The following is a 14,136-nucleotide window of genomic DNA, read 5'->3' as shown; positions in this document are numbered from 1 at the left end:
GCCCAGGCCTCCCTCCACCCTGCAAAGGCCACCACTCCCCCCCACTCCCCCCCCCCCTCCCCGGCCCGGGGCTGCTCACAGCAAGGTAGTACTTGGACTCAGATCTGGGTGGCCCCGCACTCCCGCAGCTCTGAGGGGTGGAAGGGTGGGGGAGTGGAGCAGAGCTTCCAAGGAAGCCACAGGACCTGGCATCCTGGGAAATTAAAAAATGCTAGTCCAGCTCTAGCAATTTGAACTCTTGCTCTTCAAAGCTTAAATCCGAGAGACGTTCTTCCTCCCCCTGGCCATACTGCTTCCAAGAAAAGTAGCTGACCTGCAAAATAAGCACCAGTTAGGGCGATGGGGAGGAGAACACACTTCACAGTCAGATATTCTAAAATGTTGCCATTTCCTCTAAATTCTCAATACCCATGGCTGATTATTAATTCACCACTCTGTTAGATGGGGGCCTACCACTGAATCTGCGATGGCCCCTAAATGTCTGTAGGAGGAGTTTGGGGGGAGTGCTAAGCAATTCATTCTGGGAAAGAGGGCCGGAAACCAATTCTAGCCCTTTATTTACACTGGGTGGGAAAACTTCCCCCATCTCATCTTGACTGGACATAGCCATTGATCTAGAAAAAGTAACAAGGCCACTTTTCAGAGGTCCACTCTGTGCGCCCACATGGAGAAGGCACTTAGGATGTTATAGTCAGCGTGTTAAACAATTTTCTTGAAATACTGCAACTAGCACTCAGTTTACTTCCTTCACAGCCCCTTTTCTAATGTATTTTTAGTCCTTGCTTATGGTCTGGCACAACCTCTAGCATGTAAAATGCAAGAGAGAGGGGGTTTTTATCTTAATCCCAATGTCTAGCACACAGGAATAGTTTTTATATGGAACTGATTCCAAGACTGGCCTCATGCAGGAATGGATCTGTTGTTATAATCAGGTTTCTGAAATCTTTAGCATCAATGCTGAATCTTTTTCTCATCTTTTCACCTTTTTCAGGAAGCTAGACTTTTTTTAATTTTTTTTTTCCTGAGAGAGAGAAAGCGTGAGCGGAGGAGAGGGACAGAGGGAGAGACAGAGAGAATCCCAAGTAGGCTCCACGCTCAGCACAGAGCCCGACGTGGGGCTGACCCCACAAACTCTGGGATCGTGACCTGAGCCAAAATCAAGAGTCGGATGCTCAACCTATGGAGCCACCCAGGCACCCCAGGAAGCGAGACTTCTCAAAGCCTAAACTTGGAAACGTCTGAAGTTTCCTCGACTGGTTTGATTTAGATTCAATTAACATTATTATTTTGCATGAAAAATCTTCCAGTGCTTTTTCAGAAAGTAACCATCTTCTCTTTCTCCACTCTCTTCCCTTCAAAACAAACTTTGCAACTGTGGGGTGAGTTAAATATTCAGAAATCGAGGGGCGGCTGGGTGGCTCAGCTGGCTGAGTGCCTGATTTCGGCTCAGGTCATGATCTCGCAGTCTGTGAGTTCGAGCCCCGCGCCGGGCTCTGTGCTGACAGCTCCGAGCCTGGAGCCTGCTTCAGATTCTGCGTCTCCCTCTCTCTCTGCCCCTCCCCAGCTCACGCTCTTTCTCACTCTCAAAAATAAATAAACATTAAAAAAAAAATCGAAAAAAAAAAATTCACAAATCTAGCCCCAAATTAAGCTCTCAATGACCTGAAACACATTTTTGCTTTTTTTTTTTTTTTTTTTTTTTTTTTTTTTTTTAACATTCTGTATGTGGCACATTACTATTTTCTTTTAGAAATTATTTTGGCGGGGCGCCTGGGTGGCTCAGTCGGTTGGGCGGCTGACTCCGGCTCAGGTCATGATCTCGTGGTCCGTGAGTTCGAGCCCCGCGTCGGGCTCTGTGCTGACAGCTCAGAGCCTGGAGCCTGTTTCAGATTCTGTGTCTCCCTCTCTCTCTGACCCTCCCCCGTTCATGCTCTGTCTCTCTCTGTCTCAAAAATAAATAAATGTAAAAAAAAAAATTTTTTTAGAAATTATTTTGGCAACTTAATCCCTAATTCAGGACATCCATGTGAGTGATTTACAGAAAAGTTCTTCAGCAAGATATTCACGCAAGATATATATGAGATGCCGACATCTGGGTGATACATCCTATTTGAATGGCATAATGGTTTCAAACGCTGTAGTATAATCACATTTAAGGCCATAGTTACTCTGTTCCCAAATCCTTGAGATTCTGTTTGAGGGGAGCTCTAAAAGGCTTGTGTCCTCTCCTATGTCCACAACTGTGGGAGTGCTCTGATGAAATTTGCTCTCCAAATTTCAAATAAGGGGTCAGAGCCAAGGGTCAGGACTTCAGGAAAAGCCCCAGAAATCCCCTGCAGTCAAAAGCAGTTTTTGAGTTTCACATTTCCCAAAGGATGATAGAGCTAATGCCAAAGTCTTCCAAATTCTGCTGGTTGCTTTACATTATGGCTACAGTGGCTATGTCACCCTTGAACTTTAATCTCCACATACTTGAATTAAATCCTGCAGCTCGTCTTCAGTACTGGCATCTGTGATCTCTTCACAGGGTCTGTATTCCACAGCTATTTTACCACTTTCTGAAATAAAGTGAATAAGGATTGGAAAAAAAAAAAAAAAAGAGGGCGCCTGGATGGCTCAGTCAGTTAAGCGTCTGACTTCAGCTTAGGTCATGATCTCATGGTTCATGAGTTCAAGCCCCATACTGGGGTCTCTGCTGTAAGCACTAGAGCCCACTTCAGATCCTCTGTCCCCCTCTCTCCGCCTCTCCCCTGCTTACTCTCTCAAAAATAAACATTTAAAAAATAAAGTTAACAAGATCAATTCAGAATTTTCCTTGTTCTAAAACTAGCTGTATACAATGATAGCACCCAATAACTAGACATTCTTTTTATTTATAAAAGCAGAAAATAAAAGCATTTCCCTAGAAGTTTTCTCATCTCACACTTCAGTTTTTAATCATAACTATGTGTGAAAAAATACACATGAAGTTAACAACTGTGTGGTTCAAAAACGCTATCATCTTAAGAGATAGGAACTAAGGAATAATGACACAGGAAGTTAAAACTATGGAAACAACAATGTTCAAAATCAGATGACTAGACAGTAAGGCATTAGGTAGAGGTCAGTGTGAGTTCTGGAATAGAGACCATGGACTATAGCTGATACTTCATGTTAGAAACAAGGCAAGTGTCTACTCCCCGGAAACAAAATCCCACCAGATACGATGAACAATGCTTTGGAGGGAGGGGGAGGGGGAGGGGGAGGGAGAGAATGCGCTTGGACAGTTTATTGGCAGAAATGGCCCATGTCCCTTATAGACAATACAATTCCCCTTAAGGCAAAGTACAGCTACAACATTTTGATCGTGTACAAGGGATACCATAGCATGTTAGGGAGAGGTCAGCAACCCAAAGGTTTAGTTTGGTTCTTAAAGGTTGTTACTCAGAATTGACAGCTAATGGAGATTCTACCTGATGACCAGGGAAGTCAACTTTCACTGCAAGAGCTGTCCAGGCTGGAAGCCTGAGACCAATCCAGGGTCAACTCTTATGGGCAAATAAGGCCTCTGAAACTTAGCTAGGATTTCTCAGTCTCTAAGCCTGCAAGACTGTGAAGCGGCGAGGGCGGGGTGGGGGGGGCAATTGTTTGGGGACTCGTTACTAATTATAAAATTCCCTTGGAGCACAGCCTGTAACATTCACACCATCGTAGAACTCTAAATAGAGAACACAATCGATGCTATTCAATAGCCTGACCACTTTCAAGGTTCACAAAAATATAGCTGACCCTAATATAAGAATCATATTCATGGCACAAAAACAGACACATAGACCAATGGAATAGAATAGAAACCCCAGAACTAGACCCACAAACGTATGGCCAACTCATCTTTGACAAAGCAGGAAAGAACATCCAATGGAAAAAAGACAGTCTCTTTAACAAATGGTGCTGGGAGAACTGGACAGCAACATGCAGAAGGTTGAAACTAGACCACTTTCTCACACCATTCACAAAAATAAACTCAAAATGGATAAAGGACCTGAATGTGAGACAGGAAACCACCAAAACCTTAGAGGAGAAAGCAGGAAAAGACCTCTCTGACCTCAGCCGTAGCAATCTCTTACTCGGCACATCCCCAAAGGCAAGGGAATTAAAAGCAAAAGTGAACTACTGGGGCCTTATGAAGATAAAAAGCTTCTGCACAGCAAAGGAAACAACCAACAAAACTAAAAGGCAACCAACGGAATGGGAAAAGATATGTGCAAATGACATATTGGACAAAGGGCTAGTATTCAAAATCTATAAAGAGCTCACCAAACTCCACACCCGAAAAACAAATAACCCAGTGAAGAAATGGGCAGAAAACATGAATAGACACTTCTCTAAAGAAGACATCCGGATGGCCAACAGGCACATGAAAAGATGTTCAACGTCGCTCCTTATCAGGGAAATACAAATCAAAACCACACTCGGATATCACCTCACGCCAGTCAGAGTGGCCAAAATGAACAAATCAGGAGACTATAGATGCTGGAGAGGATGTGGAGAAACGGGAACCCTCTTGCACTGTTGGTGGGAATGCAAATTGGTGCAGCCGCTCTGGAAAGCAGTGTGGAGGTTCCTCAGAAAATTAAAAATAGACCTACCCTATGACCCAGCACTAGCACTGCTAGGAATTTACCCAAGGGATACAGGAGTACTGATGCATAGGGGCACTTGTACCCCAATGTTGATAGCAGCACTCTCAACAATAGCCAAATTATGGAAAGAGCCTAAATGTCCATCAACTGATGAATGGATAAAGAAATTGTGGTTTATATACACAATGGAATACTACGTGGCAATGAGAAAGAATGAAATATGGCCCTTTGTAGCAACGTGGATGGAACTGGAGAGTGTGATGCTAAGTGAAATAAGCCATACAGAGAAAGACAGATACCATATGGTTTCACTCTTATGTGGATCCTGAGAGACTTAACAGAAACCCATCGGGGAGGGGAAGGAAAAAAAAAAAAAAGAGGTTAGAGTGGGAGAGAGCCAAAGCATAAGAGACTGTTAAAAACTGAGAACAAACTGAGGGTTGATGGGGGGTGGGAGGGAGGGTAGGGTGGGTGATGGGTATTGAGGAGGGCACCTTTTGGGATGAGCACTGGGTGTTGTATGGAAACCAATTTGACAATAAATTTCATATATTAAAAAAAAAAAAAAAAAAAAAAGAATCATATTCACCCAATAGGTCAGTGCCAAAAACAAAAACTGAAGCTGAATTGATTCCAAAAACATAATCTTATAAATTCTCCAACAGGAAAACGATGATAACAAGTGAACATATTTTCTCTGCTTACCATGTTTCAGGGATAGTTTTAAACTTTTCCATCATCTCATTTGCTCTTACAATTCATCCCCCATGAGGTGAGTTGAATTATTACCTTTACTTGGCAGATAGAGAAATTGCAGCTTAGAGAGATTACATACTTCAAATCTGACTATAAAACCTAAAACTGCATAAGAAATCTAGGAGACAGAGCTAAGATTCAACACCAGATGTCTAAAGCTTCAAAGTTTATTTTTTTTATTATTTATTTTGAGAGAGAGAGCACATGGCATGTGAGAGTCAGGGAGAGGCAGAGAGAGAGGTAGGGAAAGAATCCCAAGCGAGCTCCACGCTGTCAGCACAGAGCCCGACACGGGGCTCAATCTCACACATCGTGAGATCATGACCTGAGCTGAAATCAACAGTTGGACGCTTAACTGACTGAGCCACACAGGTGCCCCCAAAGCTTATACTCACAATAGTATTCTGTGTTATGAGCAAACAATCAAGAAAGAAGACTGGGTCAAACACTTTCTGTGTGGACAGAGGTAAGTCACTGTATATCTATATACTGGGGACAAAAATATTTGTGGTCATTTTTCTCACAGATGCCACAAAGAACAAATTTGACACTACCGCTTTGAAAGCATTTGGTGAATAAAAGAATATGAAGTGTTTTCATCCAATTAACTTTTCAAAATGAGTTTATTTGCTCGTTGAAACTGATGTACTGTAAGGACAATCAAATAAGTCTTACCTAAAATCACAATCAACAGCTTCTGGAATGCATCTGACACAGCCTTCTGAATAGCAAGCTTCTGGGTTGTCCTCCTTTTCATAAGAAATGATAATGGCCCTGCATCCAACCAAAACAAATGGATTTAACATGCCTATCTGAATGATAACTGATTTGGGGGTTATATGTGTAAAAGTGAAAATACATCCATGATTCGTAGTTCATTATCTTAGCAAGTAAGGGCAGGCACAACACAAGGTTGAATGACTCTGCTGTAGGTATATCCTGGCAGGGCACATTTTTACTGCCCTGATCTACTCCAGAAGTTTCGGAAGTACCAAAAGGGAGACACAAGCCAAGAAAGTGGCACAGATCTCACATCGCTCGTAGATTTCAAATGGACAAGCTGAAACTATAGTTTCAGACCCTACTGCAGACCCTACTCTCCTGTGCATCAAGGGCTGGAGTCACGTGGGGAGAAGGGTTCGGTGGTAGTGCACGTGACCGCCTGGTCTCTTCCCGGGCATCACCCAAGGGAGCCTTACTCCCTTAGCCTTGCTAACAGCCCTGCCCCTCCCTGAAAACCCTAAGCCTAAGTGCTGTAGACACTGGGAAAAAACACAGTACCAATGGGAATACCTTTTCTAGGCATCTGTATTTGACTCTTTACACTCCAGCCCTTTTATAGGAGGCAAAGGACTCAACATCTACACAAGAGTTTGTTTAAATCTTTAGATGATTACTTTGCTGAGATAACTGCAGGCTGCAAGAGATATGTATTTGAAGGACTATTTTAGCACAAGGCGAATTCTTAACCAAAAATGGGAAAAACATTACTTCCCTCCTCCTAAACTTCTTGGCAGAAAGTCAGCTTTAGAATTTTAAAGTTAAAGGTTCTTTCAGGTATTGCCTGAGATAAAAGCCTGTACTGTAGGCCAGAAAAACTCTGCCTAGGGCTTTAGGAGCTTAGCAAAGGGGAGGGCTGGATGATGTATCTGAAAAGATGAGTTTTTAGAAAGAAAGAGGGATTCTGCCTCCCCTCCACCCCCACCCCCACTGTAAACAGACCTTCCTCCAGGTCATCCAAAGTCTCCTCGGCCATGCCAGCTCCGGGACTCCGGCACTCATAGGATGGCAACACCACCTCTAAAGCACAGAAGAATTTCAGGCTCTGCTTCTGAAGTGGTGGCACAGTATCTTCATTTGCCCTTTCTTCAAGGTCAGAAAGATCCTGAAGCTGTTAGGATTTTATTATTATTATTTTTTTATGTTTATTTTTGACAGAGAGAGAGAGAGAGAGAGAGAGAGAGAGAGATATGAGCAGGGGAGGGGCAGAGAGAGAGAGGGAGACACAGAATCCGAAACAGGCTCCAGGCTCTGAGCTGCCAGCACAGAGCCCCACGTGGGGCTCGAACTCACAGACCGTGAGATCATGACCTGAGCCGAAGTCGGACGCTCAACTGACTGAGCCACCCAGGCACCCCGAGCTGTTAGGATTTTAAATGGAAGGTCCTTCCTTGGATCTGAATGTAAGCTTCAAGATGTTTTGTTATTAAAAACAAAACCGGCGGCCCCTGGGTGGCTCAGTTGGTTAAACTTCCGACTTCGGCTCATGTCGTGATCTCACTGTTCATGGGTTCGGGACCCGCGTCGAGCTCTGTGCTGACAGCTCAGAGCTTGGAGCCTGCTTCCGATTCTGTCTCTCCCTCTCTTTCTGCCCCTCCCCCGCTTGCAATCTGCCTCTCTCTCTAAAAAAAAAAAAAAAAAAAAAAATGCAACTAAACTCCAGCAATCCCAGCCCACAATGGAGATATCCTATAGCTTCAAAATCAAGTAAGACTTACAAATGGATGAAGACAATTGGTTTTTATTATACACCATACAAATACTGGAGAAGATTATGGACACCACCACCCAAGTTACTGAGATTATTATGAATTCTTGGTGGCAGGCTCAGGTACTTCCAGTTAGAGCCCTCTCACATCTCCCCACAACCCAGTTTTCTCCTCTCTGAAGTCCAGAATTTCAGTGTTGAAATGATTCTAATTAGTCAGAGAAAATCTATAAAGTTTACCTTGATGATCCTTTTTGACCATCCATTGAAACCAAAGTAATAATTTGCCAGTTCTTGGCACTGGGAGCTGTTTAGGGCAAGGGCCTGATGTTGAACCGCCTTATGTTTGGTGCCAAGACGAACCTAAAGACATAAGAAATAGACCTGAAAATATCATAACCTGACACAGAGGCTTCCTTTAGATACACCTGAGATTTATCAATACCTATTTCATAGAGAGGTTGTGAAGCTCAAACTGGAAACATTTTAAGAAATCAGCTCCTAATAAACCCTAAATAAATGCTATGTACTATTTTTACGCTATAGACTTTGATGCATCATTTCCAGGGCCCTTGATTAATTGGCTTTCCGTGATCTCTGATATTGAAAGTGATGATGAAAGCAACTAAGGAAGCCCTCTGGAAGCAAATTATAGGGCTGTAGGTAAGCGAGGGAAGTAAACTTTTTGCTGTCTCATCCCGTAGCTCCTGTTTGAGAATATGACCTCAAGAGCAGATAACATGGACCTGAGTAGGACCTTAATCAGCAGCACCCACCCCCCGCAAGTTACTAACCCCCGTTAGAAGAAGGAATATACATACTTCTGTAAATTTTATAAGCAAATAAAACAATAAGAGGTTCATTTGCCTTAATAAGCTTCTTTGAGAATGCAAATACCTCCAGTGTTAACTCTCTAAATAACTTACACGCTACAGTGTATTTCTTACATCCTCTAGTTCTTTTTTAAATGTCTATTTCAAGTGGGGTGGAGTATATTCGTATATTCATAAAAATTCAAATAATTCAAATAAAGTCAAAGTATTATTAACTCTTTATTGATTTGTTTGTGCAACGTCCTCTATCACTAGTTTATCAGTTCCTTAAGTGCTTGAAGGAACCATATTTTATTCTTTTCTCATTCCTAGAATCAAGCACAGGTCTATGGATTAAGTGAATGAATGAGTAGATGAAAAAGTGAAATTACTTTCTCCAACTGAAGCTGCCTGCTAGGAAGGAGAAATGAAGATGAACTTTTAAATGTTGAGTGCTACAGCACAGGCTAATGGTGAGGCAGAGTGGAGCTGTTCTGGACAACCAGGAAGCTGCAGAAGGGCCTCGAGCCCCTGAGTGGTAGAGACAGTTGTCACCTTAGATAACCTTGCCACAGTTCTTGCTGGCGACCGTTTTCCTTCATGCTACTGAAAAAAAGCTCTCAGATGCCTTAGGCCTTTCCTTGATTTTACTGTAAGATGTTATTCTTGGGGCGTCTGGGTGGCTCAGTCTGTTGGGCATCCGACTGCAGCTCAGGTCATGATTCTCACAGTTTGTGAGTTCGAGCCCCGTGTCAGGCTCTGTGCTGACAACTCACAGCCTGGAGTCTGCTTCCGATTAGGTGTCTCCCTCTCTCTCTGCCCCTCACCCGCTCATGCTTTGACTCTGTCTCTCAAAAATAAACATTAGGGGCGCCTGGGTGGCTTGGTCGGTTAAGCGTCCGACTTCGGCTCAGATCATGATCTCACGGCCTGTGAGTTCGAGCCCCGCGTCAGGCTCTGTGCTGACAGCTCAGGGCCTGGAGCCCGTTTCAGATTCTGTGTCTCCCTCTCTCTCTCTGCCCCTCCCCTGTTCATGCTCTGTCTCTCTCTGTCTCAAAAATAAATAAATGTTAAAAATTTTTTTTTTTAAATAAACATTAAAAAAAATTTTTTTTAAATAAACATTAAAAAAAATTTTTTAATATGTTCTTTTTAAATATGTATTTATAAAAGGTAAACAAACAAACAAAAACAACCAGAAACTATGTGTACTTGCCAAAGTATAAAGGAACACATAAGTAAATTGGGCAACAATTTCAGTAGGCGGCGGGGTGGGGGTGGTGGTGGTGGTGGTGGTGGTAACCCAAGGCTCTGTGTTAAATAAATAAAGAAATTTAATATGAATGCTCTCTCCTGTCAGCTATATATTGACTTTGGGCTTTATGCTGTGAAATCTCAAAATCCATTTGTGAAATGGTCTTAATGTCCAATGAGAGAAAAACACCTCATTACTCACAACTGATACAAAGTAATTATTTCATAATCTGTGATAGCTGAGTGGCTGGGTGACATCTTCACAGGCTAGAAGCTTGCAAACTCAGGATTGCCTGACAGGTGATCATTTCAATCATAGGGAGTGGAGCCAGGATTGAAGACAGTGTTGAACAAGTGGAGACAGTATACTCAGACATTTGAGAAGGATTCTTAGATTCGATCCAGATTAAATCAGTAAGGAAAGGCATATGGGTAAGAATAGGCAGTCAAGTCCGTAGGAAGTAGCTAGATTAAGAAGCCAGTTAGACAAAGCTGATGAAAACATACAATTATAAAGTGAAAGGTTTGGCAATCTAAGCCTCACTCAACTTATTCAAAGGAATTGACATGGCCCTTGATAAGGACATGGTGATTGAATTGAGGCACATAATGAAATATAATTCTGGGGCTCTGGGAAAGCAAAATGGACAGCATGTTGGTATGGAATAAAGTTTCTGTGGTGTATTAAAGAATGTTTTAACCATTTTCCCGGGAGTTGAAGGGAGTTCTGAATAGGCAGCTTGAGAGTGATGACGACGATAATGACGATGAAGCATCCTTTATAATACAACTGATGAAAGAGTTTGTCATTTTATATCCACATAATAGAGGGGGGCCTGGGTGGCTCAGTCGGTTAAGCGTCCAACTTCAGCTCAGGTCATGATCTCAGGATTCATGAGTTCGAGCCCCACATCGGGTTCTGAGCTGACAGCTCAAAGCCTAGAAGTCTGCTTCTGATTCTGTGTCTCCCTCTTTCTCTTCCCCTTCCCTGCTCATGCCCTGTTTCTCAAAACTGAATAAAAACGTTATTAAAATTTTTTTTAATCCCCATAATAGTAAACAGAAACAAGACTTCTTGTGAAGCTTTGTTAAATTAAGGGGCACCAAAAAATGACACAGGGTTGAACATCAGTAAGTTTGGGCTTGACCTCTCCCTTCCAGTTACTGTCATGAACCTTAAGTAAGTCACTTAACTATCCTGAGTTCGAGTTTCTTCATCTGAAAACAAAACAAACATAACAAAACAACCAAAAAACCCAGGGAAACCGGAGGATCAGTGTAGCAATGCATCTAAAAGCATTCTGTAAACCACAGTGGTATACCAACGCTGGTCTATTATTGCTGAATTCAACACTTCGTCCCAGTGGTGTTAGGAATTTCCTACTTGGACCCACCTTCACTGGAGAATTCTGAAAAAGCTGCTTCTGGTCGCATGCCTTTTGGGCTCTGTGAGCATCCCTTGCTGAGTAAAACTTGATGATGGCGTAGAAACCAGGACGGGCCACTGCAGCGTTCGGGAAGACTCGGACCGAATACAGAAGGCCAAACTGGGAGAATACTGCGAACAGAGAATGCTGTGGGGTGGTCCCACGCCAAGTAAGTGCATGAAATTTCACGCCCAGGAAACAAAACTGCCTTCTATTCCCTAAGCCCTCCTGCACACGCAACCCAAAGCACTTCTCGTTTCGTTGAAAAGATTTCCCTTTGAAATCCCGGGATTCGAGAAGCATTAGAAGGCAACATGTGCCGGCTGTTGAGAGTTACCTCTCAAAAATCTGTCGGGGCTGAGACTGCAAAGCTCCCCTCTAGAACTAAGATTCCTCTCGGCGGAGACTACAAGGCGCGCGAGGTGCTCAAGGCCAGACTCAGACTCCCAGTCACGGGGAGGTGGGGGTGTCTCCCTCCCTCCCTCCCTCCTGGCCCGGCTCACATGCAAGGCCTCGGCCGTGGGTCCAGAACTCAGCTCCCACACCAGCAAGGTTTTGTCACTCTCGGTGGGAACCGTAAAAGAGACCAATTCCGCCATCCTACCACCAAGGAGCAGGCGCGACTAAGGTTTGAGTGGCACGGCGCCTGCGCAAGGCGCGCCCGCGCGTTTTAAAAAGGGGCTGGTACGAGGGGCGGGGCCAGCTCGCCGCGGGGTGGGGCGGGGGCTGTCCCCCGGACCTCTCCTTCGCCCCTCCCGCTCTGGGGCGGGTCTCTGCCTCTACTTCCCCTCCCGCAGCTCCATTGTCTCAATGTCGTAGAATTTAGTGCTTCTAGTCAAGTGTATTTAAAAAAAATTTTTTTTTAATATTTATTTATTTTTGAGAGACAGAGTGCAAGCAGCGGAGAATCAGACACACACACACACACACACACACACACACAGAATCCGAAGCAGGCTCCAGACTGTCAGCACAGAGCCCCAAGCAGGGCTCAAACTCACAAACTGTGAGATCACGACCTGGGCTGAAGTCGGACGCTTAACCGACTGAGCCACCCAGGCACCGTTAGTCAAGTGTATTTTTACAGTAGGGTCTAAAGGGTGAGCTTACAGGATCCCTGGGTGTGGACAATTTTATGGCAGCCTTCTTCCTCTTCACTCCGGGAGAAGATTTAGACTACTAGCAGTTAGTAAGTTACCTACTGAACTTAAAAATTTGGATTTCTCTACGTTGTGTGGGCAATGACCACTAAAGATGCAATCCTTTGGCTTAAGAATGTTTTCATGAATGTTAAATATACAAATCAAACTATAACTCATTAAGCCATTAATGAAATCCTTAAAAAGCATTCCCTGATTTCCCTACGTGATTTTGATGAATTGGTGTACGTGTGTGCTTGTTGGGGTGAGATGATGTGGGAGTTTGGCAAGCAGGGTAAGAAGGAGAGATAAATTTGAAAAAACCAAAGAGAGGGGGCGCCTGGGTGGCGCAGTCGGTTGAGCGTCCGACTTCAGCCAGGTCACAATCTCGCGGTCCGTGAGTTCGAGCCCCGCGTCGGGCTCTGGGCTGATGGCTCGGAGCCTGGAGCCTGTTTCCGATTCTGTGTCTCCCTCTCTCACTGCCCCTCCCCCGTTCATGCTCTGTCTCTCTCTGTCCCAAAAATAAATAAAAAACGTTGAAAAAAAAATTTAAAAAAAAAAAAAAAAAAAGAAAAAACCAAAGAGTGAGGCCAGGTAGGGCACCAACATTGGAGCTCATGGTGCTTGTGCAGAAGGGCCGCTCTCGGCATCCAAATAGCTATTTTGAGGACTAACACACTGAGAGGGAAAGTAGGTCCTAATGATCCTTATTTTAATCCTAGAATGTCTGAGCCAGAAGGGGACTTACAAAACAAGTCTCCTGAGGTTTCTAAGCAGTGGCCTTCAGACTGCTGCTGGTCTGTGGTGAACGTTTCACCAGTCCTTGCCAAAGCAAGAAAAGGTAATATAAGCAGGGTTAAAAAAAATATTTTCATAAAACGAAATCCATTCCATTATCCTATAAATCTGACCCTCATTTAAAAAATTATTTTAATATTATTCATTTTTGAGAGAGAGCATGCATGTGCGAATGGGGGAGGGGCAGAGAGAGAGCGGGAGACACGGACTCCGAAGCGGCCTCCAGGCTCTGAGCTGTCGGCACAGAGCCCCTCGCCGGCGCTCAGACCCACAAACCGCAAGATCATGACCTGAGCCGAAGACCGACGGTCAACCAACCGAGCCACCCGGGCACACTGACCTTCATTTTTCATGCTGAAAACTGTTTTATGAGGAGATGCTGATAGAGGATAGTTGTTGTGATTCATACTCTTTCTAGGGCATTAAAATAAAAAGTTGGACATGTTAACATGGCCTTAACTTTTTTCGTGCTTTACTGGTCTGTGAAATCCAAAACTCTGGGAACCACTCAAATGTCAAACCTCTCACTTCAGAGCTGAAGCAGTTAAGGCTCAGAAGTAGGGACAGCAGTGGCCCAGGTGGGACAGTTTATTCAGGCAGTTCCGATTGTAGCCACAGGTAGAACATTCCTCCAACTGCCCCTTTTCTGTCTTTGCGTTGTCATTTTGCAGGTTCAACTCCACGTCAGCACCGTGTATTCGTTGTATGTATCCACTCATTCGCTGTAGCCAGTGTTCGTGTATGTCGCTGCTTCTCCAGGCAGATGGTGAACACCTCAAGAACAATAGTTATGATTTACCTTCCTTCTTCTAGTGCCCACCACCCTCCTGCCATACTAGG

General features: G+C 44.0%; 2 protein-coding genes and 2 long non-coding RNA genes across 10 annotated transcripts in view; 2 read left to right on the top strand and 2 right to left on the bottom strand.

Annotated features, from left to right (window-relative positions):
- The window catches only part of LOC122212775, a 69,170-nt gene extending 60,442 nt beyond the window's left edge, over positions 1-8,728 (top strand). For both annotated transcript variants that reach the window (XR_006199297.1, XR_006199295.1), the window contains exon 4: positions 8,571-8,728. This is a non-coding gene — a long non-coding RNA (uncharacterized LOC122212775). The remainder of the gene's footprint in view (positions 1-8,570) is intronic.
- LOC122212773 (RAD52 motif-containing protein 1-like) overlaps positions 1-14,076 on the bottom strand; it is a 29,390-nt gene extending 15,314 nt beyond the window's left edge. For 2 of the 6 annotated variants that reach the window (XM_042926735.1, XM_042926738.1), the window contains exons 1-5: positions 11,327-11,690; positions 8,107-8,229; positions 7,101-7,269; positions 6,054-6,152; positions 2,473-2,558 (exon numbers count right to left, since the gene is read on the bottom strand). In XM_042926735.1, the coding sequence (XP_042782669.1) occupies positions 2,473-2,558; positions 6,054-6,152; positions 7,101-7,269; positions 8,107-8,229; positions 11,327-11,662 (813 nt within the window). In that variant the 5' untranslated portion in view covers positions 11,663-11,690. Of the gene's footprint in view, positions 1-59; positions 314-2,472; positions 2,559-6,053; positions 6,153-7,100; positions 7,270-8,106; positions 8,230-11,326; positions 11,691-11,862; positions 12,164-13,636 lie in introns of those variants that run through there. The other 4 variants (XM_042926740.1, XM_042926736.1, XM_042926734.1 and 1 more) reach the window with 4 other exon arrangements.
- LOC122212774 (leucine-rich repeat-containing protein 37A2-like) overlaps positions 1-14,136 on the bottom strand; it is a 158,731-nt gene that overhangs the window by 89,841 nt on the left and 54,754 nt on the right. The gene's annotated exons all lie outside the window — the stretch shown is intronic.
- LOC122212778 overlaps positions 1-14,136 on the top strand; it is a 152,277-nt gene that overhangs the window by 105,204 nt on the left and 32,937 nt on the right. The window lies entirely within an intron of this gene.

Source organism: Panthera leo, assembly GCF_018350215.1.
Source record: "Panthera leo isolate Ple1 chromosome E1 unlocalized genomic scaffold, P.leo_Ple1_pat1.1 chrE1_random_Un_scaffold_50, whole genome shotgun sequence".
In the NCBI taxonomy this organism is placed as follows: domain Eukaryota; kingdom Metazoa; phylum Chordata; class Mammalia; order Carnivora; family Felidae; genus Panthera; species Panthera leo.
Note: the sequence above shows the minus strand (reverse complement) of the source record. Positions and strands in the feature narration are given on the sequence as shown.